This window comes from Phyllostomus discolor, chromosome 6 (assembly GCF_004126475.2).
Source record: "Phyllostomus discolor isolate MPI-MPIP mPhyDis1 chromosome 6, mPhyDis1.pri.v3, whole genome shotgun sequence".
NCBI lineage: Eukaryota > Metazoa > Chordata > Mammalia > Chiroptera > Phyllostomidae > Phyllostomus > Phyllostomus discolor.
Window position 1 is genome coordinate 116,712,652 of NC_040908.2, and position 27,178 is coordinate 116,739,829.

Below are 27,178 nucleotides of genomic sequence, written 5' to 3' on the forward strand. Positions count from 1 at the left end.
GGAGAGAAAACAGGAAGGAAAACCTTGGGTCTGGAGGCCTGACCCTGTTAGAAGCAGCCAGGGCCCAAGACAGGGTCCAAAGCAAGGGATGGATATGATGACAGAACAGTCGGGGCCAGATTAAGACCTTCAGAGACCCTGACACTGAAAAGATTATGGTGCTTCAGTCTTTGTAAGTAATTCAAAAAACACCAAGCTGTAAAAATTTGTTGTTCAAAAGGACCCAAGACTTACGTGCCTGATAAAATGCAAAATAGCCTCTTTCTAGGCTTTTCTGGTTGTCTTACTTGGATGGTGCAGGGTACACAACACCCCTGCGCTGCTGGTGCTCTAGGCAGCGCTCCGTCTGCCCCGGGCCCCTAGCTCGGCGTGTCCCACTGCCCAGTGAAAATGGCCAGTGACAGGCCACCCAGCCTGAACACGCGGATTCCTTTGAATCACAAACTTTCCAGAGACTTGGAGGGGGGCCGTCAATAAATAGTGAGATGCCATCTGAGAACCCAGGAATTATCAGGCTGCACAGGAACTGAAAACAGCTTCCCAGGAGTTCTGAGTCCAACTCCAATATGGCCTAGACTTGGAAGAAATTGTAAATCAGTTCCATGTGCTAGCAAAATCCAAGCCTAATAAGAGGTTCCTACCCTGTCCTTTCTAAGTGCAAAAACAGGCAGAGTGACTAGTAATTAAAACAATAATTATGATGATTGAGTACCTACAAGGTGCCAGGCATGATGCTAAATATTTGTCTCATGTGATTTTATGTGATTTTCACAATACACCAGCAAGGTAGCTGTTAACATCCCCATTTTGCAGAGAAAGAAAACCTGAAGCTCAGGAAGCCAAGTAATTTGCTCAAGTTTCAGAACCTGGAAATAACAGAGCTGGACTTCGAACCCAGACAGCTCAGATTCCAAAGCCTGTGCATTCCTCCTACCCTGTGCCTAGAGGCAGTGCCTTGTCTCTGGAGTGCCCCTGTGCAGTCGCGGTCTGATTTCCCTCTCCTCCGTCAGCACAGCCTTGTCTCGATGACTGTTTTCCAGGTGCAGAGCCATCAGCATTGCCCCTGTGTTTTGTTTATTTTTCCTGGGATGTTGCTGCAAATTACAAACTAATCCTGCAGCTCATTTATATCTGGCTGCAAGAGGGGGACTACTGGGGTGCTGATAAGCACAGCATGAGTGTCCAGTGAAGACGCTGTTGCTGCTGGCGGGGAGTCAGATCTGGCCAGGGTCTTGTCAGTCGGTCCCAAGAAGGGTTATGGCAGCTGTAAAATTTCTGTAGAAGAATAGTTTATGTGTCAAATTCTTTAAGTGATTTTAAAGTCAAGCCCTTCCACGTTTCTGGCTTGGGTGTACAAGCCACTGTTGTTAGCCCCACTGATAATCCTTTGAAGAAAACATGTACTGAGCACTTGATGTGGGCATGGCAGGTGGCCGGGAGTGGTAACTGTTAGCATTAACAGTGGGGTGGGAGGGAGAGGGAGAGTTAGACTGCCCACTGGGGTCAGACGAACTGGGGAACTGTCACCCAACATGGGGACATCATCCAAGTAAGACGTTTTTGCTCGGATTTAAGTTGTGCGTCTCTGGCTACCTGATGGGAAAAAGGAAAGTGCCCACCCACTGGCATGTCCTTGTTTTCCAGTCACAGTCCAGCCCACAAATACTACCTGACCACAGACCCGATGAGCGGGGCCGTCTTCCTCTCTGACACCAACAGCCGGCGGGTCTTCAAGATCAAGTCCACCACGGTGGTGAAGGACCTGGTCAAGAACTCCGAGGTGGTCGCAGGGACAGGTGACCAGTGCCTCCCCTTTGATGACACGCGCTGCGGGGACGGTGGGAAGGCCACGGAAGCCACGCTTACCAACCCCAGGGGTAAGGCTTTTCTTTTAAACACTTGCAGTAACCTCTATGGGGTGTCTTCCATTTCTAAAAGAAATACATGTTTATCGTGGTAAAAATTTTGGAAAATATCCTGAACTCTATGGAGAAAAGTTGAGGGTTATCATAGTTCTACCTGCCAAAAATGTTCTGCTGACCTTTCCTAGCTTTCCTCCTAGTCTTTTTTCTAGGTGTTCGAGTGTATGTAATACTCACCAAAAATAAAATGAGATCTCACTAAACAAACTTCTAGTAACCTACTTTATCCCCTAACTGATAAATTATGGACATATCTCCATGTCATGAGTCTTCGTACTGACTTTCAGTGGCTGTATGGTACTCCATCAAATGGATGGCCCACCATACGTTCATCCATCCCCTACTTCTGGGCATTTATGCCAGCTCCCACATTATCATTTTATAAAATCATAGCACTGTGTCATCTCTGCACATGTTCATGTGCATCGGATGGATTAACTGTAAGTTTCAATTTCGAGTCCTGCGAGAAGTTGGGCCTCTTTATACCCACAATCACAGTTTTTCATTCACTGACTCATCAGGCACTTACTGAGAATGCACACTGAGTATGCAGTACGTGGTAGTAGCACAGATAAGGTTATTGTAACAGAAGAAAGATTTGAATGTGAATCACTCTGATCTGGGAGAGGGGGAGAAGCGTTTCCCGAGGTGCACAGAGGAAGAACTATGCGTAGGAGTCCAAAACCGAGAGAGGCCTCTGTGCCTGAGAAACTAGGAAGGCTTTTTACACGGGAAGCCATCATTCACAGTAGAGCCTGTGACCTATAGTGACTAAGCCTCACTGTCCTCATCAATAAAACAGGGGTAATAATACCTTCTGTGTCTACCTCCAAGGATGATTCCAAGGATCAAAATTAATATATTTTATACTACACTTGTAAAAATGCCACAAGTGATTACATTATTAAATAGTGTCCGATTTCAGGGCCTTGTTTCAAATCAAAGCAGATGCTAGTGAAATCAGGCAGTCCTGTATTCAAAATCAGACATTGCTACCTAATAGCTGTGTGACTTTGGGTGAGTTGCTTAACCTCTCCGGGCCTCATTTTCCTCATCTGTAAAATAGAGATGTACTATACAGTTGCAGTAAACATTAAATATTATCAAGAATGTAAATGCTTAGTGCACTGATATCAGTCACATGATAAACATCCCAAAATGATGATTCCTATTATAATTGCTATATTATATTATATTATATTAATTATATCACAGCATATCCTATATCATTATATAATATATGTCTCTACCACATACCTGCAGTGGTCAGGTGGTAACTCTGTGACATGGGTATTGTGATATCTGGGGTTAACCTTCCTCCTAAGTATAATTTCCTGACACTGAGAGAGTAGCCTGGGGTGGAAAGAGCATGCTCTGAGGGACCCTGCATTATGGTTCTGCTCTGCCACTCCCTGGCTCTGCGGCCTCCTCCACTGGGCCTCAGTGTCCACATCGGTAGATGAGCAGATTGGGCTAAATGACCCCTGCGACCCCTTTCAGTTACAATATTTTACTCCGTGAATTAAAACCAGTTTTTCTTTTTCTGAGGGTTTTTGTTCTCTCCAGGTCTTTCTCAGTTGCTGTACACCAGGGATTTTCAACCTTTCTCATCTCAAGACACACATAAACTAATTGCTAAAAATCTACTGCATGCAAAAAAATATAATATTTGCCAATCTGACAAAAATAGGTATAATTTTGATTCATTCACAGTGGATGACTATTGGTGCTATGGCTGTTGTCATTTTTTAACTTGACAATCTCAGGGAAAAGAGGTCAGTGCCCCTGACTAAATAGTCAGGGAATGCATGTTTTAAAAATTCTTGCAGCACACCAGTTGCAATTCACTGCTTTACACACGCATGTCCCCACCCTACACACACACATAGAGAGATACAGTGGCAGTGAAATTGCCCAAAAGCCTATAATTAACCCAGATAGAAATGACAAGGGTGCCACAATATGCAGACACTTTGTAGCAGGGAGAAAAAAAGATGTTCATCTATTTAGCACAACAAAAGGAGAAAAAATGAAGTAATTAATTAAAGGACAGATCACTTCTATTAGCCTGCGCAGCCGACTCTGTAAACAAGAAACCCGATTGTTCGTGGAGCACTCATCAGTCCCAGCAGATGGAAGCGAGTGACAGCACATCCAGGCAGATAAGGGACTCCTGTCTTGGTGCTTGAGGAGTGTAATGGATTTACATTCCAGGCAGACAGGGATGGAAGAAAGGCTTCCCCGCCCTGAGGCGGCCCAGTCCTCTGTGGGGAATCGCTTCCCAGCCCTGAACAGCCCATGCAGGGGGTGGATGGAACTAGTGCTCCGGTGGGTGTTGGTCCCTCAGAGGCCCTGGGTATCCAAAACCAGCCTCTGACCTTTCCTAGACATGTGGGCCTCGAGAGCAAGGGCCTTGAAACCCACCAAGTGCTGGTCACATTCTCATAAATGTAAGTCACTAATAATTACTGAGGACTAACTCCTACAAGTCAGATGTTATCATCCCCATTTTTCAATGAGGAAACTGAGACTTGGAAGTGAAGTGACTCACCCAAGATTATACAGCTGGAAAGCTTTATATTTCAAGAGTCTCCACCTCTGTGAAGCCTTTTCTGACCCCTTCATTCAGTTTCTTCCCAGAGAAAACTGAACAGAACAATACTGACCAGAAACTCCTTCATTTCATCATGAACCCTCTGGGGCTTCTGCCATTCCCTAGGGACACTCTACATGGCACTGACTCACTCCTGGGCCTCCCCTCTAGACCCTGTGCCCTCGGGGGCACATCTCATCTGTGGCTCGGCCCCAGCCCCCACACTTCTACCTCCTGTGATTCTTGACCTGAGGTGGAGGTCAGCATCTCCCATGAGCATTTGAACAGCCTCGGTCCTCACCCCAGCCACCCCCTGAATCCGTATTTTCAGGAGTGAGGCCAAGGTATATGTTGAAAAAAACTCTTCCAGTAATTCTGATGCATATCCCTGGTTAAGAAGTACAGATTTGCTAGAGAGGTTCTCAAACTTGGACGTGTCTCGTTATCACCCAAGGTGCTTGTCAAAAATACAGATAGATGTTGAGGCTCCACTGAGAGTTTCCTGAACAGCTTTCCTGGGGAGTGCATTGTAGCAGGCTCCTGGGTGATTTGCACACATCCAAGAGTGAGAAATACAGTTAGGGTAATCCCTCCATTTAACAGCTGAGGAAACGAAAGCAGAGCCATCCAATGACTCACCCCAGGTCATGCAGCTGGTCAGGGGGAAGGTCAGTGGTGTGGGACAGTCTAGCAAATGGAGCAGATGGTTTTTAATAACTTTGGCTCCCCTCTTCAGTGTACCTTTTTTAGAAATCAATTTCACCAATATTCTCTACACAAATCCATAGGGTTCTTTTTCTAGGTTCTGTACTTCTTCAATGACCAATGAAACTAAAATAGCAACAGAATAGAAAGATATGAAGGATGATTATCTTGGAAGAAAAGAAAAATTGTTACCAAAAAGGAGACTTGACTACTATAATGACAGATCTTGAGGAGTAGGTTAGTTTAAATAATTCACAGTTTTGATAAAGATTCTCCTTACCACTGCCTCTAGTACTTAACAAACCCCCAGAAGTTACGAGTCCAATCTCAGTGTATGGCCAAAGCGATAGGTAAACTTCCCCAGGACCAGAGCCCTGGAGAGTCTGAAGACTTGGGTTCTAATGCCTCCTTTGAACAAGTCACTCCACATGTCTAGTGTCTATCTCCTCATATTTAGGAGAATGAATGACGTGCAGGAGATCGAATCAGATCGTGGAGGGGAGGATCTCTGTCAGCCAGCAAAGGCTACGTGAGTATGTGGGTTGTCACCACCCCTAACCCTGAACTCTCTGCCCCAGGCATCACGGTGGACAAGTCCGGGCTGATTTACTTTGTGGACGGCACCATGATCAGACGCATTGATCAGAATGGGGTCATCTCCACCCTCCTGGGCTCCAACGACCTTACCTCGGCACGGCCCCTCAGCTGTGACTCTGTCATGGATATTTCTCAGGTAAGGAGAAAGCTTCCTCTGACAGGACCCTGGGTCTGGGTGTGCATGCCCGTCCTCTCACTTCATCTTCCTACCACACAAGCCTTTAGGGGCACACTCTTGGTGCTGGGTCTGTGAAGCGTACTCAGGACACTAAGATGAGTGGGGTGCAGCTTTGTGCTCTGGGAGCTCACCATCAAGGGTGACAAGTAGGTGACAGAGAGAAGCTGCCCCAGTAAGAAATCTGCCCCAGGAAGCCTCAAAGACAGCAGAGATGCACAGTGTGAATTTAAATCCATAGCCACCTGACTTTCCTCTTTGGAAATACAACTACTTAGATGTTATCTGTCCTTTTTCTAGACTGTAAGCTGAAGGAGGACAGGAATCCTGTCCATCTTTTCCTCTACTATAACCAGGGTGTCTGGTACACAGTGGGAACACAACCAGTGTTTGGTGATTTAGTCACTGATTGACTGATTGATTCCTGACTTTGCCGCTCACTAGCTGAATAACTGTAGACATGTTTCCGAGGTCCTTCAATCCTCGTTGTTCACATCCATAAGATAGCAGGATTGCTTTAGGAATACGTGAAACAGTGCTCGTGAGTCTCCTAGAACCCCTTGACATGTGAGAGATGATCAATAAACAGAAGTTTTAGTGCACACTTTCTAAAAGGAGGTGACATTTGTGCCAGGTGTTGAAAGCTGAATAGGGGTTTGCTGGTGGCAAAGAACAACAGAGACATTTCACACAAAGGAAACAGCATGTGCAAAGGTACAAAGATGTTAAAGGGCCTGGTACTTTCAAGGAACATTGGAAAATTGAATGCCTGAGCATAGAGTTATTGTGAGGAAATAGAGGCAGGAGTTGAAATGGGAAACGTGATTTAGGGTCCTTTGGTGAAGGAACTTACCATTCTACCCCAAAGACCTTTGATCTCAGTAGGTGGGCACCAGGAACCTAGCGTAGACCAGAGGAAGACAGAAGCAACTGGCTGTTCAGCATGTCTTTAGTTTACCCTGTACAGACTTGGTAAGGGATGTGACCATTATTGCTAGAGTTTTTGGCAGGGCCTGGCCAGCGCTGTCACTGAACACCCATCTTGCCAATGTTAGCAAAACCAAGGAAACGAGAGGCTGAGTTATGATAAATTGCACACTGGTGTCAGCAGTAGCCACACTCAGCTTTTCAAACCCCCTCACTTCTAGGGGAGCCTGCACCCAGGCCCTTTTCCACTCCCTGATGCTCAGCAGGCAGCAGAGGCTGGGAGGCCTCACCGGTCACCCCCACCTCTGTTACTGAGGTGTCACAGAGCCCCTCTCCCAGACCCCCGTAGCTGCTGCCAGCAGCCCCAGCACCCATGTCCTATCTCTGGCGGGTGCTCGTATGATTTCCTTCTGCACCAGCTAATGTGACTGTTACACTCCAGCATGAAATCTGGTCTCTGCCATTCATCTTTCCAGCTTGGCAGTTTACCCTTGTTGGCTGCAGAGCTTCCCTCTCCCGTCTGTGAGCAAGCTAGAGTTGCCCAGGCAGGAAGCTGCCAGGGCCCGAGGATGTGAGTACAAGTATATGCAATTCTCAGAGCGGGCCCTCCACCAGCCAGCACCGGATGCTGAAAATTCTCAATCCACTCATTGGAAAGTGGTTTGACTTTAGGTGGAGGTACTGCCAAGCAGCCAGATCAAAGGCTTGGAAGACAAACTGGCATATAACAGTGGGGGTGAAATCCCACAGTTTGATTCAGAAATCCCGGACAAGAAATCTGTGTCCTTAGTCCTCACTAGTCTTGTCTAAGCATGGAATTCTTTCCACCGAACTCTCCAGACACAGGCATATATTTTTATGTACACATATGGGCAGGCGGTACCGGCTTTTGTTCCCAGAGCTGCCTCTGTTACAAACTCCCAGCTACCTTACCATCCACTGGGAATAGAGAGGGGAGCCAGAGAACTCAGAACACAGCTCAGAGGCAAGAGTGGGAGCAGAAGCGAGGAACTCAGGCCAGTTCCTCTGGGAGGAGACGAAGACCAGACCCCAGGAGAAACTAGAGGCAGGCACAGAGTGCAGAAGGGACAGAAGGTGTCACCTGTTCAAAACAGGAGGTTAGTTCTCAGCTCCTCAAGCTATGGCCACCACAGGCAAAGAGGACAACTCTACATAGGGTGCAAAATGATTTCCTGAGGACCTGTTATGTGCTGGGCACTTTTAGAAATGGAGATGCAAAGATGAGTACTCCGTCACTGTTCTTATTAGCTGTCATAGTAATCCTGACAGGTAGATATTTTCTATCCCATTTTACAGATCAAGACACTGAGGCTTGGTGACACAAAATGCAGTTATAAATGCAGGGCCCTGCCCTGGGCTCCACCAGGGATTGGAAATGAATTTTTTTAAATCAAATCATGTATATCAATGCCTAGCATGGTGCCTGCCAGCTAGCAATAGGCTATAAATATTCATTCTCTTTATAATTTGCAAAGACTTGCCTTGTACACTGTCTTGTTTGATTCTCACAATTACTTTATTTAATATTTATTACCTGCATTTACATATGGGGAAAGCAGTTCAAAGTGTTTAAGTCCTTGAATAAGATTACACCTGCAGTAATTGTAGAACTGAGATAGGAAGTGAGGTGTCCTGGCCCCAAACAGCTCACTCTCTCAGTGCCATCCACAGTCACATATTTGTTCATTCATTTGACAATCCATTTTTTAAAGCAAGTAACTCTGCAACAAGGCAGTCAGTTCAAAGTGCTTTCATAAAGACACAGAATGCCCGGGAGGGCAGGAGAGTAGGATCCCCATGCTACTTCAGGACCACAGAGCGTGGGAGCTGGAGGCACCACAGAGATTATGAATGCTGTTCCTTTCCATTTGGGTGATGGGAAGTTAGGTTTCAGTGTGATCATCACTAATAGGGAGGCAAGGTCAGAGAAACTCAGGTTCTTGGTCTGGTCTGGAACACCACACAGGCACTGTGACAGTGAGGACTGGCTCCAAGAGCACTTGTCTTTCCCAGGCGCCTCTGCGCACCTGGGTGTAGAGGAGAGAGCAGGAAAGTGCTCACTCTTCCCTTCCTCCCCCCACCCTCCCCCCACTCCCTCCCCTGCGCCCATCAGGGAGCCATCTTTTCATCACAATGACAGGCAGAAAGGTCTGGGCAAGCAGGTCCCCAAGGTGCCACAGGACCAGAGGGCATAAAATATTTAGCAGCTAGTGTTGACAAGAAATGGGTTTTAGGAAATTGAAAATTCCCCTGTCACTTTAGAGTAAACTGTGTTCTGGATGCTGCGGAAGGCTGCTGGGCCTCCGCGCTCCGGAGAGCACTGGCTAGCTGGGGGCTCAGCCCTGCCGCAGGCTCCCTTGCTCTGGGAGGACAGTGGGAGAGACCCAAGCTGGGAGTGAGGGGACAGGAAGACTTCAGGAAGCAGGGCCTGAGGACCCTTCAGGGAAGACATGAGAAAGGCCCTGAACTAAAGGGGCTGGCGAAGGAGGCCCCATCTCACGAGTGTACAATCCACTGGGGTTTCCTTTTACACTTGTGAACTGCCACATGTACATGGTAGGAAATATAAAAAGTTAAAAGTAACAAAGAAGAAAGTTAAAATGACCTCTAATCCTAATGTGGTTAATATCTTGGTATATTTCCCTCAAGCTTTTCATCTCCCCTCTATCCATAATCCATCTAATTTGTGTGTTTTTCCCCAATTGGGATCACAAACACACTGTACTTACAGTTCTGTGACCTGTTCTTTCCACATAATACATGGCAAACAGTTTCTGATACCATTCAGTATCATTTATAACATCATTTATAACTGCTACCCAGAATATTCTAACTTATGGGTGAACTAAATGTACTATCATTTATTCAGCCAAATCTCTGTCATTGGGCATTTTAGTTGGTTCCAGTTTTTCACCATTATTAAAAATGGCTGTGATAAATACCCTCGTGGACAGTGCTGTACAAGATTAAATTCCTGGAAGAGGAATTTCTTATCTAAAGGTATACCTGTGTTTAAATAAGCCCAAATTAGACCAAATGCCAACAGTTTGTAGGGGGCTCAGGAACCTAAGCTGATGCATCCCTAGGGGTCAGGTAAACAGATCAGCTGAAGGCAGCACCTGTCAGTACTTTCTGCCCATGTGCAGTGTGGCTGGACCTCTTGGGGACATAGTGGGCAAGGGCTTCCCTTAGTGCCAGCTCCTCCCAGTGCAAAATATCTGGTAATCCAGCCTCCACATCCACTCAACAAAGCGTTCCTCGCCTCACCCAAACATGCCAGCTGCCACCCCTGTGTGCCCACCTGCAGACTCACCATGGTCCCTGCCAGCCTCCCAGACTGGCTCAGAGGAGGCTCAGATATGGAACCAGGACCTCTGAACCCTATCCTTCCCGTTGTGGGCTCCATTAATGCCCTCTAGGAGCACCTACTCTCCGTGGTCCCACATACCAGTATCTAGAGCGGGGCTTCGCAGGTTTCAGCGTCACCCAGGGATTTTGTGGGAATGCAGATTCTGATTCAGTAGGTTTGGGTGAGACCCGCTGTTCTGCATTTCCAACCAGCTCCCAGGTAATGCCAGTGCTGCTGGCCAGGTGGTCACAGTGGAAGGAGAGAGGATCTGGCTGTGATTTCCGGCCCCACGTTACGGTCACCCGGGCAGTGTTTGAAGCCATGCTGGGGCCCGGCCCCGTGACCAGGGCTGTGATTTCATTGACCAGGGGTCGGATTTGAGCACAATACTTTCTAAAATCACTGCAGGTAATTTGAACATGCAGTGTGGCCAAATTTGAGAATCGCTGGTCTGGAACTATGTCAGACAGAGGCCGTGGTTATTTTGTCTTTACATCCCAGCACCCAGCCACGTGTTAATCCATGAACTCAAGCATTGAGAGGTCATCTTTCATATAAAAATATTACCAACAGTTCCTGAAGAGTTTCTCTTAAGCCTCCGGGCAACACCTTCCTCAGCCTCCAGACTCACTCTGCCCTCCCTTCCCACCTGCGCAGCGTTAGCTGCCATTATCTGTGCACTTACTGCAGGGCAGGCGCTCCCTACCACGGTCATTCCTACTTCACAGGTGTAATACCAAGACTCAGGGAGGCAAAGGAACCTGCCCAAGGTCATGAGTGGTGGGGCTAGGATGTGAACCCAAACCTGTCTGACTCCAAAGTCTGTCTCTTGCCTACTTTTTTTGTGTGTCTTTGCTTTTTTTGTTGTTGTTGTTCTTCATGTTTTGTCAATCTAATGGAGACCATCAGATGTCTCAGTGGTAGCTTTGCATGGTTTCACCCTGACCAGGGGCCTGATGGCTGGTGTTGATGACAGGCTGCTGCGAGGACCAGGCAGGACTGCATGTGAAGGCACTTGGGGGTAGGGGGCAATTAGTGATGGGTACCTTGCCAAGCATTTGAGTGTTGGTGTCTGCATTGTCAGGTTCGCTTGGAATGGCCCACAGACTTAGCCATCAACCCAATGGATAACTCTCTCTATGTCCTGGACAACAACGTGGTCCTGCAAATCTCTGAAAACCACCAGGTGCGCATTGTCGCCGGGAGGCCCATGCACTGCCAGGTCCCTGGCATCGACCACTTCCTGCTGAGCAAGGTGGCCATCCACGCAACCCTGGAGTCTGCCACTGCCTTGGCTGTCTCTCACAATGGCGTCTTGTATATTGCGGAGACCGATGAGAAGAAGATCAACCGAATCAGGCAGGTCACCACTAGCGGAGAGATCTCACTAGTTGCTGGAGCCCCCAGTGGCTGTGATTGTAAAAATGATGCCAACTGTGATTGTTTCTCTGGAGATGATGGTTATGCCAAGGATGCTAAGCTGAATACCCCATCCTCCTTAGCTGTATGTGCTGATGGGGAACTCTATGTGGCCGACCTTGGGAATATCCGAATTCGTTTTATCAGGAAGAACAAGCCCTTCCTCAACACCCAGAACATGTATGAGCTGTCCTCACCAATCGACCAGGAGCTCTACCTATTTGATACCAGTGGCAAGCACCTGTACACCCAAAGCCTGCCCACAGGAGATTACTTATACAACTTCACCTACACTGGGGATGGTGACATCACCCTCATCACAGACAACAATGGCAACATGGTGAACGTCCGCCGAGACTCTACGGGGATGCCTGTCTGGCTGGTGGTCCCAGATGGCCAGGTGTATTGGGTGACTATGGGCACCAACAGTGCCCTCAGGAGTGTGACCACACAAGGACACGAGTTGGCTATGATGACATACCACGGCAACTCCGGCCTTCTGGCAACTAAAAGCAATGAAAATGGATGGACAACATTTTACGAGTAAGTATCAAGCAAGGCCATTTGATGGCTTTGTTTTGTGAGAAGTATTATAGAATTAGAGGTGAATTGGTAGAGTGCTAATTTGGGGTGCAAGCCATTATCTACAGTGTGTTCTGCATGTTCATATTCCAATGACTGCTTCTAGGAGGGAGCATGGTTAGTGGAAAAGTTATGAGCTTTGGAGTCAGAGGAGTTGGGCTTGAACCCCAGATCTCCCATGGGCTTAATCTCTTGAGGCCTCGGTTTCCACATCTGTAAAATGGAAACAACACCTTCCCAACATACCACATAGAGGTGACATAGAGGAAAAGTACTGGATGGAGGGCTAGCATCTCCAGAAACACGGCCATAGGGGAAGGGACAGTTCCACGTGGATGAATTGTTCACATATTCGAAGCTCAGATCTTCAAGTGTAACATTTTTTTACTTGAACCATTTTGCATGGAACTTATGAAGCGCTGTATGTGCCTCCCTTCTCAAATACACTATACAGATATAATGAAATTTTTTATGAGTCAAAGTCATTGATAAGGAACACCCACAATTATTGCATATTTTGCTATAATATGAAGATAGCTTCAAGAAAGTGAGGCAGTGAGGCTACAGAACCCTTCGACCCTGCCCAGAATGATTCTAAATTTTCTTTTACTAGCTCCTGTGTCTAAGTGGTGTAGTTCTACTGCTTCCTTCCTCAGCATGGCCCTATTGTGCCACTATTTGTTTCTGCAGGGGGACCCCCCCCTTGACCCCCACCAGTAGCTCACTTCCCTTCTCTTCATCCAGGACAGGGATTCTTCAGTGGTGTGGTCCAAGAGCCAGAGTTCAGTTTATTCCAATCCTATTCAAAATCAAAGGTATGTGAGGTGTTGTTCCTTTAAGAGCTGGTTTAATCAATGGACTTTGTAATATCTCTTCTAGTTCAATTTTAAGCTTCTTTTTGAGTTCTTAGCCATATTCCAAAAAAACAAGACAGCTGAACACGTAGCCAGTAGACAAGTATGCAGAAGGTGGGGAGGAATTAGCCTTGTTGCGCATCACCTGTGGGCTAGGGGCCACATTATTGCATTTAATCCTCATAGCAGCCGGAAAATGGGTGATATTATCCGTTTAACAGAAACTGAAATGGGGCTCAGGGAGGCTCATCTGCCCACAGCTGCACAGCGAGAACAGGGCAGGACCAGGGGCACGCCCAGTCGGGCTGATGCCAGGGATCCTGCTCTCCCAGCCCTGCCCTGCTGCCTGCTGCTGTTTGCTAATCCCAGATGAACCTGAGTCTCTGAACCATGAACTCTTCTTCAGCTTGATCGAGCATCAGTTTCTCACAGTCCTAGAATCCAAAGGAAAAGGATCTTTAATAGACTTTTAAATACAATTTGCACCAAAAAATGTCACAGCAATTTGTACAAAGTTCATGACTGAATTCCTTTCTCCAAACAAGGGCCTTGTTAATTATAAAGAAAAGACAAAGATCCAGGAAAACAGCAATTATCTTGATTAACTCACTGAAATGGAAATACGCTAAATAATTCAATTTTCCCCCATTGCCCCGTGGAAGTCTCTTATACATTATTTAGCTGATACAGGGGTCTCTTTGTCAGAGCAAGTTGGTGCGCTCAGTCAGCTTCCCAGGTCACCCTCCAGCCCCGCACAGCATGCTCACCCATCCCCACAGCCACCACTCTCTCTCCCAACCTGAAGTCTAAAACCGTTTCTTGCAGCCCCACCAGATAGGGTCCCATTTCCCCTCCCTGCCTGAAATATACAGCCAGAGGGGATATTTTATTAGGAAGGAAAAGCTAGTACAGTTGCTTTTTATAAAATTGTATTCGGAATTCCAAAGTATCCACTAAATAGCATTACCCAGGAGTGGAAGATAACAGCCCTAAAATAAAAATAGAAACTCACTTTTGGGGGGCCAGGCTGTTTCCCATTTAATCTTCCCAGCAGCCTCAGACGGCAGAAATTGTCATCCACATTTCTTACAGATGAACAGACTGAGGCACAGAGACTGGGGACCCGTGTGTCTAAAATGGCTGGGAGCGCATGGCAGAGCCAGCACACAAATCTGTGTTCTTTCAGCTGCACTGACTGAGTTCACCTTCGGTTCTCTGTGATGTATCTGTATGACAGGCATAAAAATAGTATCTATTTCATAGGGATAGTCTGAGGTTCAGAATTTCAAAGAGAAGAAATATGGAAAACTCAATTTCTTACACATCATAATGTTCAAATATAGCTACTGTCATTATTGTTGTTAATTTTTTTCAAGCAGTATTAGTGGCAGTACCAATAATTGCGGAAATGTTGTTTGATTATGAAAGATGTTACCTGGGGGGGCAGCTGTAAGTAAACTAATCAAAGACAAAAGTTGTCATTGGAGTAGGTGGGGAATTAGAGGTGAGACCGGAAGAGCAGCATCAAGTGTCACGTCTCAGGGATCAGAACTAGGAAAGGGCCAGGCGCCCGAGAATGTCCATGGGCTGGGGAAAGGCAAGCAGGGTGGGTCAAGGAAAAATGGCTCAACTCGACTGTGAACAGAGTGAGGGTACCAGGCAGCCCCTTCCTCTGGGTGATAGCCATGCTGCTCGCGGGCAGGCTGGCTGGCTTCCAGACCAAGTCTCAGCCAGGCAGTTTGCTATATACCCTACTTCAAGGAAGATCAGAAGAAAACTAAATAAATACTTAAAGTAAAAATACTTTGCAAACTATGAAGCTCCTAAGAAGTAAAGGTGTGATACTATTATGGTGTTTCTTAACATAGATTTGGACAGGTCATTCCAATGCACCATTGTTCCAGTGGATTTTCTTTTAGCTCCATGAGGCAGCTTAGTGGATTCCACCCAAATGCTCAAATACCGTTTTTTAAAAAATCAGCCCAAGCTTGCCTGTGACATGGGCCATTACTGAAATAAATTTTAAGTTGGCTTTATCGATCTCTCAATAGGTTAAATAATACATGTAACATAAACATCACACACTTCAGAGCAACTTCACTTAAAGAGTTCACAGTCCTGGGGCATCAAGGTTTGTTTCCTTCCCTCAGCTCACAGATCTGCCGGTAGAAAACTTCAAAGGAATCTGTAATGCAACCTTCATCTCCAGTGTGTGGCATCGTTAATTTCAGACTTGGGCTCCTGGGCAGATGGCGTTTGATGGCTAAGGAAATGGCGGGATAAGCATGAGGCAGGTTCCACAACTGGCTTGCGGAGCAGGTGTGAGTGATCCGTTTCCCCGAGTTCGGTAGGGGAAGTGGCTGTGGCAGCCCATGACAGCCCCTTTCTCAGTTATCCTCACACTCACCACTCCGAGACCCTAACTAATTAGGGCTTGCCACCTAGTCAGTGCTCAGTAAATATTTTGTGAATGAAGTATAAATTCATGAAGGGAAGGGGATAAAGAAGGGAAGAAAAAATATGATATAGTTAAAAAATACTAGACTCGAACCCCAGCTTCAGCACTGTCAGTGCTCCCGGCAGGATTTAGAATTCAACTCAAAAGGTTCAAATGAAGAGCATGGGCTGCTGGGGGTTGCTGAGGATGTAAGAGCTGTAAAGAGCATGTTTCTAACCTTACAAAGAAAATAAACCAGACGAATGGCAAATTCATGAGTTTTCCCTGAATTCCTTCTCTGAGGTCACAGGGTAATAAACTGACCAAATCCAAGGGGAAACAGACTCCTGAAGAGAAAGACACAAGAGCTAGCTTACCTGGGTAAAGGCAACCAGTTTGCAGTAAGAAGAGTTTGGCTAGGGTGATTAGCAAATTTATAAAGGCTAAGTGTGTGCTGGCAAGAGAGATGAAGCATTTGGAGGCTGCAGAAATTGGGAGAATCCACATTCTCTTCAGAACTTCCCTCCTCAAACGCCAGCAGCTATACTCTCACAAAAGAGTAACGAAAGACTTAAGAAAGTGTCCTTTGTAGAACACCTGGGGAAGGTGTGCAGCAGGCACTGAAGGGGGGGCACAAACGTCTGCCTGCTCCACCCAGGCTCTTCTCACCTTACTCCTACATGAAACAAAAGCCTTAATCAGTGGCGCGAAGGGCAACTAACCCTGTCCTACTTGGGTACTGGTGGAAGCCCATTACAGGTGAATGAGGGAGTAAAACACTTTAGAACCTCTTGGGGTGGGGAGTCCTCTGAAATGGGCCCAGAATTACAGCCTGAAAAGGGGCAGGAGCACTGAAGAGGCCACACTCCTAAGACTCAGGGACACGTGGGTACATATGACTGAGGCTCACTCAGAGCAACAGAGAACTCTGTCCAGCTCATGAACCCTGACCACTAGCTGAGAAGCTAAACACAACAACAAAAAGCAGAACAGAACTGGGAAGGAGGTAAGATAGGGATGAGAGCATGGGAAGAGACCGTCCCTGGTGAGCAGCACAAACAGGGAACCTAAAGCTGAGGATGGGGTCAACGATGAAGGGAAAATATAGTTTTACACCCTAAACACAAGGTGGTTAGAGGAATTTTAAAGCCTATTATGTACTGAGTTTAGCCACAGAAACAATAATCTTCGAAGCCAGTCCAAACCCTAACTGAAGTAGTTCATACCCATCCTCAAGCATGAAACCTGTTACCCCACTTTCTACTGTGCTACACAAGATGTGATACTTTTGACTGAACATACAAAAATGCCCCCAGACCAAAAAAGGCAAGATACTCCCAAGAGACAAAGGAATCATCAGAGCCACACTCCGTGATGACACAGAGGTTAAATTCTTTTTCAGGGATTTTAAAATAACTATAATTATGTTATAGCTTATAATGGAAAAGGTGAACAATATATAAGATCAGATGGATAATTTCAGCAGAGAAGTGGAAACTGTAAGAGAATAAAATGGAACTGCTAGAATGAAAAACATAGTCACAGAGGCAAGCAGTGCCTGTGATGGGCTCATCATAGACTCAACAGAGCTGAGGAAGACTAGGGGGCAACAAAATCACCCAGTTTCTCAAACAGTAATCCTAATGTTGGACAATTAGACTGAACAAATTTCCCTGGCTATCAAGAGACTACTTCAGGCTCACTTTAGATTTAACAGAAGTATTTTTAGTCCCTATTTATATATAATTCAAGTCATTTGAATGGAGGTTTCTTTTTGGATATCTGCTTACAGTGATACAAGCTCCAAATGGTCAAGATCACTTACATACAGGACCTATTTCTCTTTGTTTTGTAACAGCTTTTATTGAGATGTAGTTCACATGTAATAATATAGCACCCACTTTTAAACAACATTCAAAATTATAATTATAGTTCAAGTACCTGACCGGTGTGGCTCAGTTGGTTGGTCATCGTCCCACAAAGTGAAAGGTTGCTGGTTTGATTCCCCATCAGGGCACATGTCTGGGTTGCAGATTTGGTCCCAGTCAAGGTGTGTACAAGAGGGAACCAACCAATCAATGTTTCTTTCCCCCTCTTTCTTCCTCCCTTCTCCTCTCTCTAAACATAAATAAATAAATATGTGTTTAATTATAATTATAGTTCAAGTAAACTCTGGACCTATTTTCACAATAAACTGAAATTATGACTACTGTTGTATGAGCAAAGTGACAAATCATTAAAGGTCCTACTCAAAGTCTTGAGGTGGTTCTTCAGTCCAATACTAAAAGAGAAATACATACTACCAAAGTGAAATGAAACTGTGGAAGTGAGATCAAATTATTAAAATAAAAGTGCAGTCTTCAAAAAACAAAAAAGAAATTACCTAGACTGCAATATAAAGAAGAAAAAAAGTGAAAAAAATACAGACCTGGTTATCCAAGATCCGGGGGACAACATCAGCTGCTCTGCTCCACATGTAGTCGGAACTCCAGGAGAAGAGAGAAGGAATAAGGCAGAAGAAGAAAATACTTGAGGATTTAATGACCAAGAACTATCCATAAGTAAAAACAGACACCAAACCACAGACCCAAAAAGCTCAGAAAATACCAAGCAGAATAAACACACACACACACACACACACACACACACCCTTGAGGCATATGTTCAAACTGCTGGATACAAAAGAAGAAGAAAATCAAAAGGCATTTTATACAGAAGAATAAAGATAAGAATTACAGTCAACTTCTCATCAGAAACCATGCAAGCTAAAAGACAGAGTGCTGGGGCAGGGGGGAGGGGAGGGGAATGTCAACCCAGAATTCCATACCCAGCAAAAATATTTTTCAAAATGTTATAGAGGTATAGGCAGTGGGGGAAAGGAGAAACCAGGAAAGGATGGTGAGGCACTCAGGAAATAAAAATAGTGAAAAGTCATGATCAACCATCAGGCTGAAGGGCAAAGCAGGGAAGGGATAGGATATTGTTACTGAATCCCATCAGGAGCTATAACCATGAAGGAGAAACTGTCTGGTAAAAACTGTAATTGCAGACAGATGCAGCCACTATTAGACATATGGTACTGAAGGAGATGGGAGAAAGAACTTCTCTCAACCCCCAATCTCTTGTGCCAGTGCCTACCATTGGCTGAGTCCAACCAGAAGCAAGCCAGCAAAAGCACCCCAGTGGTATAGTCTGTGAGGATCAGCTGTTCTGGGCACAGAATGGATCTGAGGGGAGAACAGAGAATAAGCGGCCCAGGCACATACTGGCTCTATAACACGTGTGCATAAGTGTCAGAGCCAGGATTCAATCCCAGATCAGCCTGAGTCCTTTCAACCAAATGCACTTTCTACCAGATGCACTGCCTCAACTATATCATCAGCGAGAGAGAAGACCTCCAGTGTGGCATGAGCCGGATCCTAGAAATCCTGAAGACTAGAATTCACTACTGGGACTTAATTCTATGGGAGGTGAGCAACAAGTATAAGTTTTTATTGCAGGCCAAAAAGCGTCCTGGCTCTGATACATTTTTGAAGAAATTAATAATGCAGTGATGCCATCTATTATAGTGACCTGAAACCAAAGGAACTATAGCCCCACGTGCATGGGCTATATTCTTCTTGTTGGTGATGGTGGTGTTTGAGACAATCATGGATGAAAGTCATAGAAGTGAAATCTTTTATTTTCCAAACCAAAAAGTCCCAATCAACAAAAGTTGGTATCCGAGAGGCAATTTGACATTTTCCTCCATAGCTGCACAGAGTTAAGAGGTTTGAGATGTGAAGTATTGAGTGTGAAGAAGAAAGCTTTGCGGTGTGTGTGAAGATACCCTTTAGTGGTCCTCTTCTGAGAGCCAAGTTCACAGCAACTATATAAATCTTTTATATGTCTTCTTTCCCTGTGCTCCAAAGATGCTCTGGGGAAAGGAATTGAAGAAAAGTCAGTGGAAGGAAATAATGAAAAGCCCATCCACTGGCCATCTCCATCACACCCCCATGCAGGGCTGCCATCACTAAAGAGCCAGTTTCAGTGGCATCAAAGCAGAGCATCTTGAAGAGAAAATTGTCAATCTTCTTGACCAAGACTTCCAAACACATTCTTTTCTTTAACACAGTGATAAGCACAAAGGTTTAGATTTGAAACAGCATCATTTTTATGGGAAGCCTGATGAAAGAACACACCCTGACTTAGAATCTATATCCCTCTGCTAGCTGTGTGATCTTAGGCAAGTTACTTCTCCTTTCTGAACTTCAGCTTCACCAATTGCGAAATGACAATAGGAATGCCTACCTCAGAAGATGATTATGAGCGTGGTGCTTGGTACCTAAACGGTACTCTATGAATGTCAGTGAAATTCCATTCCTCATATAGAAGCAGGGAGTTAAAAGGGTGAGGTTCTTAGTTATTCTCAGCCCACATCTTTAAAAAAAATAAGTATCTACTATTTATTTATTCATTCACAAAAAATATGTATTGAGTACATTTTATATGCTAGACATTCCTCTCGGCACTGAGAGTGTAGACAAGGCCCCTCTCGTTATGGAGCTTATATACTCTGGGGCACAGACAGACAACAAATAAGTAAACACATAAACAATATAATAAGTATAATGAAGACAATAAAATAATATTACAGAGATGGAAGGCCTATTTCAGAAAGGGTGATCAGGAAAGGCCTGGAGGGATAATCTTTGAATTAAAACATGAATAATGAAAGGAGGTAGCCATACCAAGATTGGAGGGAAGAGCATTCCCCACCAAGGGAAACAGTGAGTGAGATCACCCCAAGCCTGGCTGGACCTTGACATGTTTGCAGAGCAGAGCAGATGAAAAGGAATGCAGGAAGCACAGAGCAATAGGGTTCAAAGTGAAACTGTAAAGAGAGGCAGGAAGGAGCAGATCTTTCCACCAACATTCATTCACATTATGGAGCACGTGCCGGGTACTCTTCTAAGTCTGGGGATACATCAGCGACCACACAGAGTCCCTTCCCTCCGGGGCTGACAGTCTAGTGAAAGAAGCCTCAGTGGGTCCTGCGGGCCCTAGGAAGCATTTTCATTTCATTTTAATTCTGTTGCCTTGTTTGAGCTTCACAATTCTGTCTAAGATAGGTGTTATTATCCTCCTCTTATAGAGGAGAAAATAGAAGCTCCCAGAGGTCAGGTTTTATAACCTGCCTGAAATATATCATTTGTGGTGCAGGTTGTGGTGCGGGTTTAGCAGGAGAACAGAACCACCTGACCATCCTCGAGTCATGTTGCTGGCAAGTGTGGAGCCTGGGTTCAAAGCCTAGACCATCTGGCCCCAAGGACCTTTCCCCACCAACACACTCCTTCACTCCTCTTAGTTAGAAAGAAAGAATATTCGCCAGTACTTTAGGTAAAGCCATGGCAAATGTAACTAAACCATTGTTCAGGAATCACCCAATCGTGGGGCCAGGGTGGACTCCAAGAGTGCAGAGAACTGTCCCCCTGCCCCTTGTTGGGTCGGCAGTGGCCCCCTTCTCTTAGCATCTCTGCAGCAGGAAGAAAAATGCCTCCACAGAGAGGACCACAAGGCACAGGTGTCCAAGGTCTCCAGGACGGGTGGCTCCAGTCCTTCCCAGCAGAGGCAGAAGCAGCAGTGTTCTGATGGGATAATCACAAGCATTGATCCTGCCACAGAGCAATCCTGTGGCATTTCCCAAGCTCTGGAAGGCACCACAGTGAACGGATTGGCTATTCTATTTGGTGTTCACTTAATTAAGATGTTCAGTCCTTCTAATGGACAGTATGAGTGGAAATTACTGTTTTTCAGCCATCTTGTATAAAATGAAAACCAGATCTTAAAAGCATGGGTCCTTTTCATTGTATTGTCTTCAGGCTCAATTTAATTATGTACTACAGGCTATCTTCAATAATAATTACAATTATCTGTCTTTATATGCAAAGCCTCCTTCTGTCTGTGGGGAGGAAAACTCGAGGGAGATACCTAGGGAGATTGCTCAAGTACCATTTAGTGGAAGCAGTTGTTTCCGTATTTGTGTGTTCAGCAGATGTTCATTATGTGCCTCCTGTGTGTCAGGCCTCTGTAAGGTCCTACAGGAGGCAGCATGTGGGTGAATCATGGTCTCCGTTCTCCAAGAGAGCAGGAAAGAGGCCCTGCTCATCCAATCAGACACTAATTTATTTGTTCAGCCAACATTCCCTGCTTGTCTTCTCTGTGCCTGTTCCAATGCTGGGGAAGCAGAGATGAACTGAGAGCCAACCTTCCACAGTCCCTTTGCTGGCAAGTGGTGGAATCCAAATTCCCAGCCCGGCTGGCTGGCTGACTCTACAGCCCGGTTCTGACTCAAGCACTCCCAGGTTTAATCAGGAGACAACTTGTACATCGGCTATTTTTTTAATCCTCACCAGAGGATATGTTTATTGATTTCAGAGCAAGCGATCTATGTGAGAAAGAAACTGATCAGTTGCTTCCCATATGTTCCAGAACCAGGTATTGTGTCCCTAACATAGGTATGTGCCCTGATCAGGAATGGAACCCACAACCTTTTGGTATATGGGGTGGCACTGCAACCAACTGAGCAACCCAGCCAGGGCCATCGGCTATTCAATAAGGGGAACACATTCTGTGAGAGAACTGTGCCAGCATCTCACAGGAGAGACCAGGGAGGGGTATTTTTTTGTTGTTGTTTTATGAGATGGCATTTGAACAAGGCCTTGTTAGAAGTAGTATCGAAGTGACATCTGACCCCTAATCAATAATCTCTCTATCAATTCTTACTTATAAGACTCTAAATCTCCTTTTTAAGTATTCTGCATGGTATAATGAAATGCTTTTTATCCAGTTAGGTCAGAAACTTAGACAGTTTGAGTAAGTTAGTCTCATTAATAAAGAGTATGTACATGGATAACAGGTGTTGAAAGAACCAGACTCAGTCAGCATCCATCCCATGAAATTGTTGGATAAAAATAGATCTTCCCGGTGATTCAGAAGATGACTCGGGGTCTGACAGGGCTCAGCTTACTTGTGGACCACAGATGCAGTTCATACAACTGAGACAAAGCCAGTTTCAGGAATCTTGACTTTGGGCATCCCCTTTTATTGAAAAGGCATGGGCATTGACATCAGCTGGTGCCCTACAATGAGCCTCTTCTATAAATGCCAGTCATTTAAGAGGTCCTCTTCCCCAAGGTGGCCTTGGTCACAAGTTTCTTCCCTGTGTGCTGTGAAAACTATGGGGAGGGGGGGTCTCTACCCGCAGGGCCCCCCAGGCCTCCACGGATGAGAATAAGTCTACCAAGACAGGATCTGCTTGGGGAGGAAAGGTGGCCAATCTCTCAAAGGAGAAGGACCAGGATCCTTTTCCTCAATGGGCTTTTACTGGGTTCATTTGCACAGGAATACAGGTAAAGCTCATTAATCATTGCCAGGCAGTAAGAATCAAACAATAGATAACAAAGAACTCTGAGGGCCTATTCTGAGTCAGGGTCTGATAGCTAAAGAGCTGTAAAACTTTGAGGAACAAACTTACTTATTGTTTGGACCCTTATCATTTAATTGAGAGCATTCAAAACAAAGCAGGTTTCACAGGATTTTATATATTCTTTCTTAGGCCTGATCGCCTGGGGAACCCGCCCTTTTCAGCACAGGGCTGCACTGCCCTCTGTCATTGTTTCAGGCTGAGGTGGAGCAAGGGAAGTAAGGCAGCCAAGAGATTAGGAGACTTCTTGCAGACAGAATGAGGACTCAGGCTTTGTCAAAGCCGAGGGGTGAGAGTCCGTCACCCCCTTTTGCTGTACCTCCCAAAGTCCTTCCTTGGGGTCCTCCCATGTGATCGTGCCTGTCTTAGGACATTCCCCCCTTGGGGAATCTTACCCATCTTTGGCCAACTGACCAAGCATTGGGGGCCAGTTATGGATGAAGTAAAAGGAGCAGAAGTGGCACTCCTGCCAGGGAGGTAAGCTTTGTCTCCTTAGTGGCTTACGGTCCAAAGGTCACGCCCTCAGCCTTAGCCTTGGTGGGGTTACAGCTTCTGAAACCAGGCAGGGTGGTTCCTGACAGACAACACTTCTCTGATAATGAAAATGACCATGCTGATTATAGAAAATCTTGGGATAGAAAACAGCTATAAATAAGCAACTAAAATCTATTTCCAAGAGATTACCACTGTAAACATTTTAGTGAAATTCCATCCTGTGCAAACCGTCCAGCAGCCGTAAAGGGTCCAAAAGAAGAGCAGCCTCTCCGGGAGTGACAGGGAGCAGAGCTCTTAGGGAGTCTGCAGGTGAGAAGGGCCTTCGGATAAACGTTCCAGATCTTTACCCCCAGACTCGCCCTCCTTCCCAGCGGTGGTCTCTGAGGACCACTCCTCATCCAGCTCCAAGGGGCACACTGCACCTCTGACACTCCAGTCCAGGCCTCAGGCCATACCATCTCCCTTCCCTAATCCACACTGACCCCTTCTTACAAGAATCGGACTCAGTGCTAAGGAGAAAGGAGAAATCATGACAGGAAACAGGTTTCCACAGGTCCATCAGTAACTGCCTGTGGGAGAGCAGGAAGCAATGACAGCAGCCCCACAGCCCTGCTCCTCCGAGCCCAGGCACAAGATACGTGGTAGAAACCAGCGCATTGCTTGTCATCTAGGAAAGGACTTCCATTTCCCTTCCTCGTGCCTCAGCAGCAGAAATTCAGCTTCCCCAAAGCCCCTAGGCCCCTCCCTCAGAGTTAGTCATGGGTCAAAGCCTAGGGTGAGTCATTCAAAAGACCTTTACCGAGATAATATGCAAGATACAACACCTCCTCTGTGGCAAACCATGCCAGGGACTCGCACCATTCAGTGTAGAGGTTGCCATGCTCAATACCAGGCACAGGGAAAGAAAGAAAGAACTGGCAGGTGGCAGAGTACATGCAGCACCCGAAGCTGACCTTTGGCAGAAAGTTACTCAGCAAAAGGCCTACCTAGTCCCACTTGTCAAGCCTCACCTGAAACCATAGAAGCTGCAGGACCCAGAAATCCACAGGAAGCCAGGCCCAGTGAAAGGAATCACAGAAGACCCAGGACAGAGCTGAACTTCTGGGCCTTTCATTTCATCATTGTTAAAACCCTCAGGGGCCCAAGGGTGCACTTTACCCCAGTAGTAAAAGCAAAGCAAGAAAAAAAGTCCAACGGGGAAACCCAGAGCACAGGGGGGAGACATATGTGGATGAACTCATGCTGCAAGCCTGAGTGTGAGTGGTAGTCAGAACTATTGGCATCTAGTGCTCACTTCAGTAGCACATACACTAACGTTGGAACACTACAGAGATAAGCATGGCCCCCACGCAAAGATGGCATGCAAATTCATGAAACAAAAAATATTGACAGCTGATGAATTTTTTCCCATTCACACACAAGTGCAAAAAGGCACCTCCCTTTTGACACTTTAGCCTCCCCTAATTAAAAATAATAACTCAAATGCCTGGCTGGTGTGACTCAGTGGATTGAGTGTCAGCCTGCGAACCAAAGGGTCACCAGTTCTGTTCCCAGTCAGGGCAAATGTGTCTGGGTTGTGGGCCAGGTTCCCAGTGGAGGGTACATGAGAGGCAACCACATATTGATATTTCTCTCCCTCTCTTTCTCCCTCCTTTCCCTTCTATCTATAACTAAATAAATAAAATCTTTAAAAATAATAATAGTAACTAAAATGTTAATGGCCTGCCATCTTGGAACCACTGTACAGCAGGTAGGTGAGCACACACAATGGATACTTGCAAATAGACAGTACAGAAATGCTTGTTGAAGGCAGAGAAGCAGGTGGTGGCTGGGAAGCAGATAGGTCTGCATTTGAACTTTGACTCTATCACACTTATCTGTGTGACCTTGAGCAGGTGACTTCACTCTCCTGAGACTCCTTCAAAAGAGAGGCAATACATACCTTTCAGACTAGTTGTGAGGAGGATTAAATGGCAGGATGTATGAAAAGGGACTAGCACTGGTCCTGGTACATTGGAGGTATTCAGTAATGGTAGGTGCTTCTTTTATTATTATCAGGAGAAAGGGGGAGTGGATTAGGATTCCATTACAGTACTTCAGATGAACCACACCAGGGCAAAGCTGTGAGTTGTGAGAGCTGCTTGGTGCCAGATGTGAAGTCTGAATGGGAAGATGTGGCAAGAGCCTATCTGTTTAGCCTGCTTATGTGGCACAGAGTCCTGGTTTGAATTCTGAGTCCTCATTTCCCAGGATCTACAGCTTCCTAGGAAACCCCATCTCTAGTGTTGTCCAGGGAAAAATCTGTATACAAGCTCTTCAGAGGGGTTGAGACAGTATTCAAGCATCAGGTCTGCCTGCATCAGCTCTGGGAATGCCCCGGCTTTGAGACCCCAGGTCAGCAGTCTCCTATGGTCACCAGCATCTCACCCTCCATGAGTGAGCATTAGTTCATAGCTACCAGGCACTTTCACAGGTTCCTCACAGCAATCCTGGGAGGTAGGCAGGAGAGGGCCTATCATCTCCACTTTATGAAATTAGGAAAGGATGACTCAGAGAGGTTAAGTCACTTGCCTGGAGCCAGAGATCAGCAAGTGGAGCCTTATCCTGAAAACTATGTGCAAGGGGATGTAGGAAACATGGAAATGTATCCAACCAGAAAGAAGAACGGATCTTGCAGAACTGTGGCATGAGGTAGAGTGTGCCGAGTTCCAGCTCTAGCACCATTCTATTTGTTTCTCAGAACCACCCCTTGGTTTTCAGGTACGACAGCTTTGGCCGTCTGACAAATGTGACCTTCCCTACTGGCCAGGTGAGCAGTTTCCGAAGCGATACAGACAGCTCAGTGCATGTCCAGGTAGAGACCTCCAGCAAAGATGATGTCACCATAACCACCAACCTGTCTGCTTCAGGTGCTTTCTATACACTGCTGCAAGGTAAGCCAGGTGGGGGCTGGGGGACTTAGAGGCGGAGAGGTGGGGAGACGCATTTGGAAGAGGCTGATATAAGAAACCAGCTGCTATTGGAGCTGCCAAAGAATAGGAAAGCTATACCACCAGTTTCACTCTGCATTGCCACCTAATTTGCAGAACACACTGGCTGAGTCCTGTAAATTCTCTCCCAGCAGCTTCAGAGTAATATTTCATTGTCTCATCCCATTATCATCAGAACAAAGGGTAGAGAATCCATTAGCTCCTAATGGAGGTGACCTCACTGTTCTGCCATTCTAATGGCTCTCAGATTAAAGACTTACTCTTACACTGGTGCAGGCGAGGACAAAGGACAGAATAATTCCACCTAATTGTGAAAGGGATTTGGGCATGGAGAAGTCCTTCCTGAAGCTTAGGTGAGAGCAGCTTGTGCCTCTGCTAGGATTCCATGGAGAGGAGCCCCCTCCTCCCTGCTTCCATCATATAATCCTTGGTATGGGCTGATCTTTTAGCTTCAGACACATCACACTGATGAAACATTGCTGTGAATTGTCTGCCTCGAGTGTTCTCGTGGGATGTGGTGACTCAGAGTGGAGCTTGCAGCTTTGTTGGACTTAGTAAGCATTAAAAAAAAAAAAAGATATCAGCAGGAAAAGCCATGCTTGGTTTGTCCCTTACTCCCAAAAGCTTTGACACAAAGTAGTAAAAAG

At 45.9% G+C, this 27,178-nt stretch overlaps 1 protein-coding gene and 1 non-coding gene across 8 annotated transcripts in view; both read left to right on the forward strand.

Moving 5' to 3' along the window:
* Positions 1–27,178, forward strand: part of TENM4 (teneurin transmembrane protein 4) — a 736,252-nt gene that overhangs the window by 684,945 nt on the left and 24,129 nt on the right. For all 7 annotated transcript variants that reach the window (XM_036028749.1, XM_028514477.2, XM_036028750.1 and 4 more), the window contains 4 exons: positions 1,645–1,877; positions 5,799–5,953; positions 11,374–12,251; positions 26,302–26,474. In XM_036028749.1, coding sequence (XP_035884642.1) covers positions 1,645–1,877; positions 5,799–5,953; positions 11,374–12,251; positions 26,302–26,474 — 1,439 coding nt within the window. The remainder of the gene's footprint in view (positions 1–1,644; positions 1,878–5,798; positions 5,954–11,373; positions 12,252–26,301; positions 26,475–27,178) is intronic.
* LOC114501109 lies at positions 24,828–24,931 on the forward strand. The gene has a single exon (XR_003684881.1). It is a non-coding gene; the product is annotated as a U6 spliceosomal RNA (small nuclear RNA).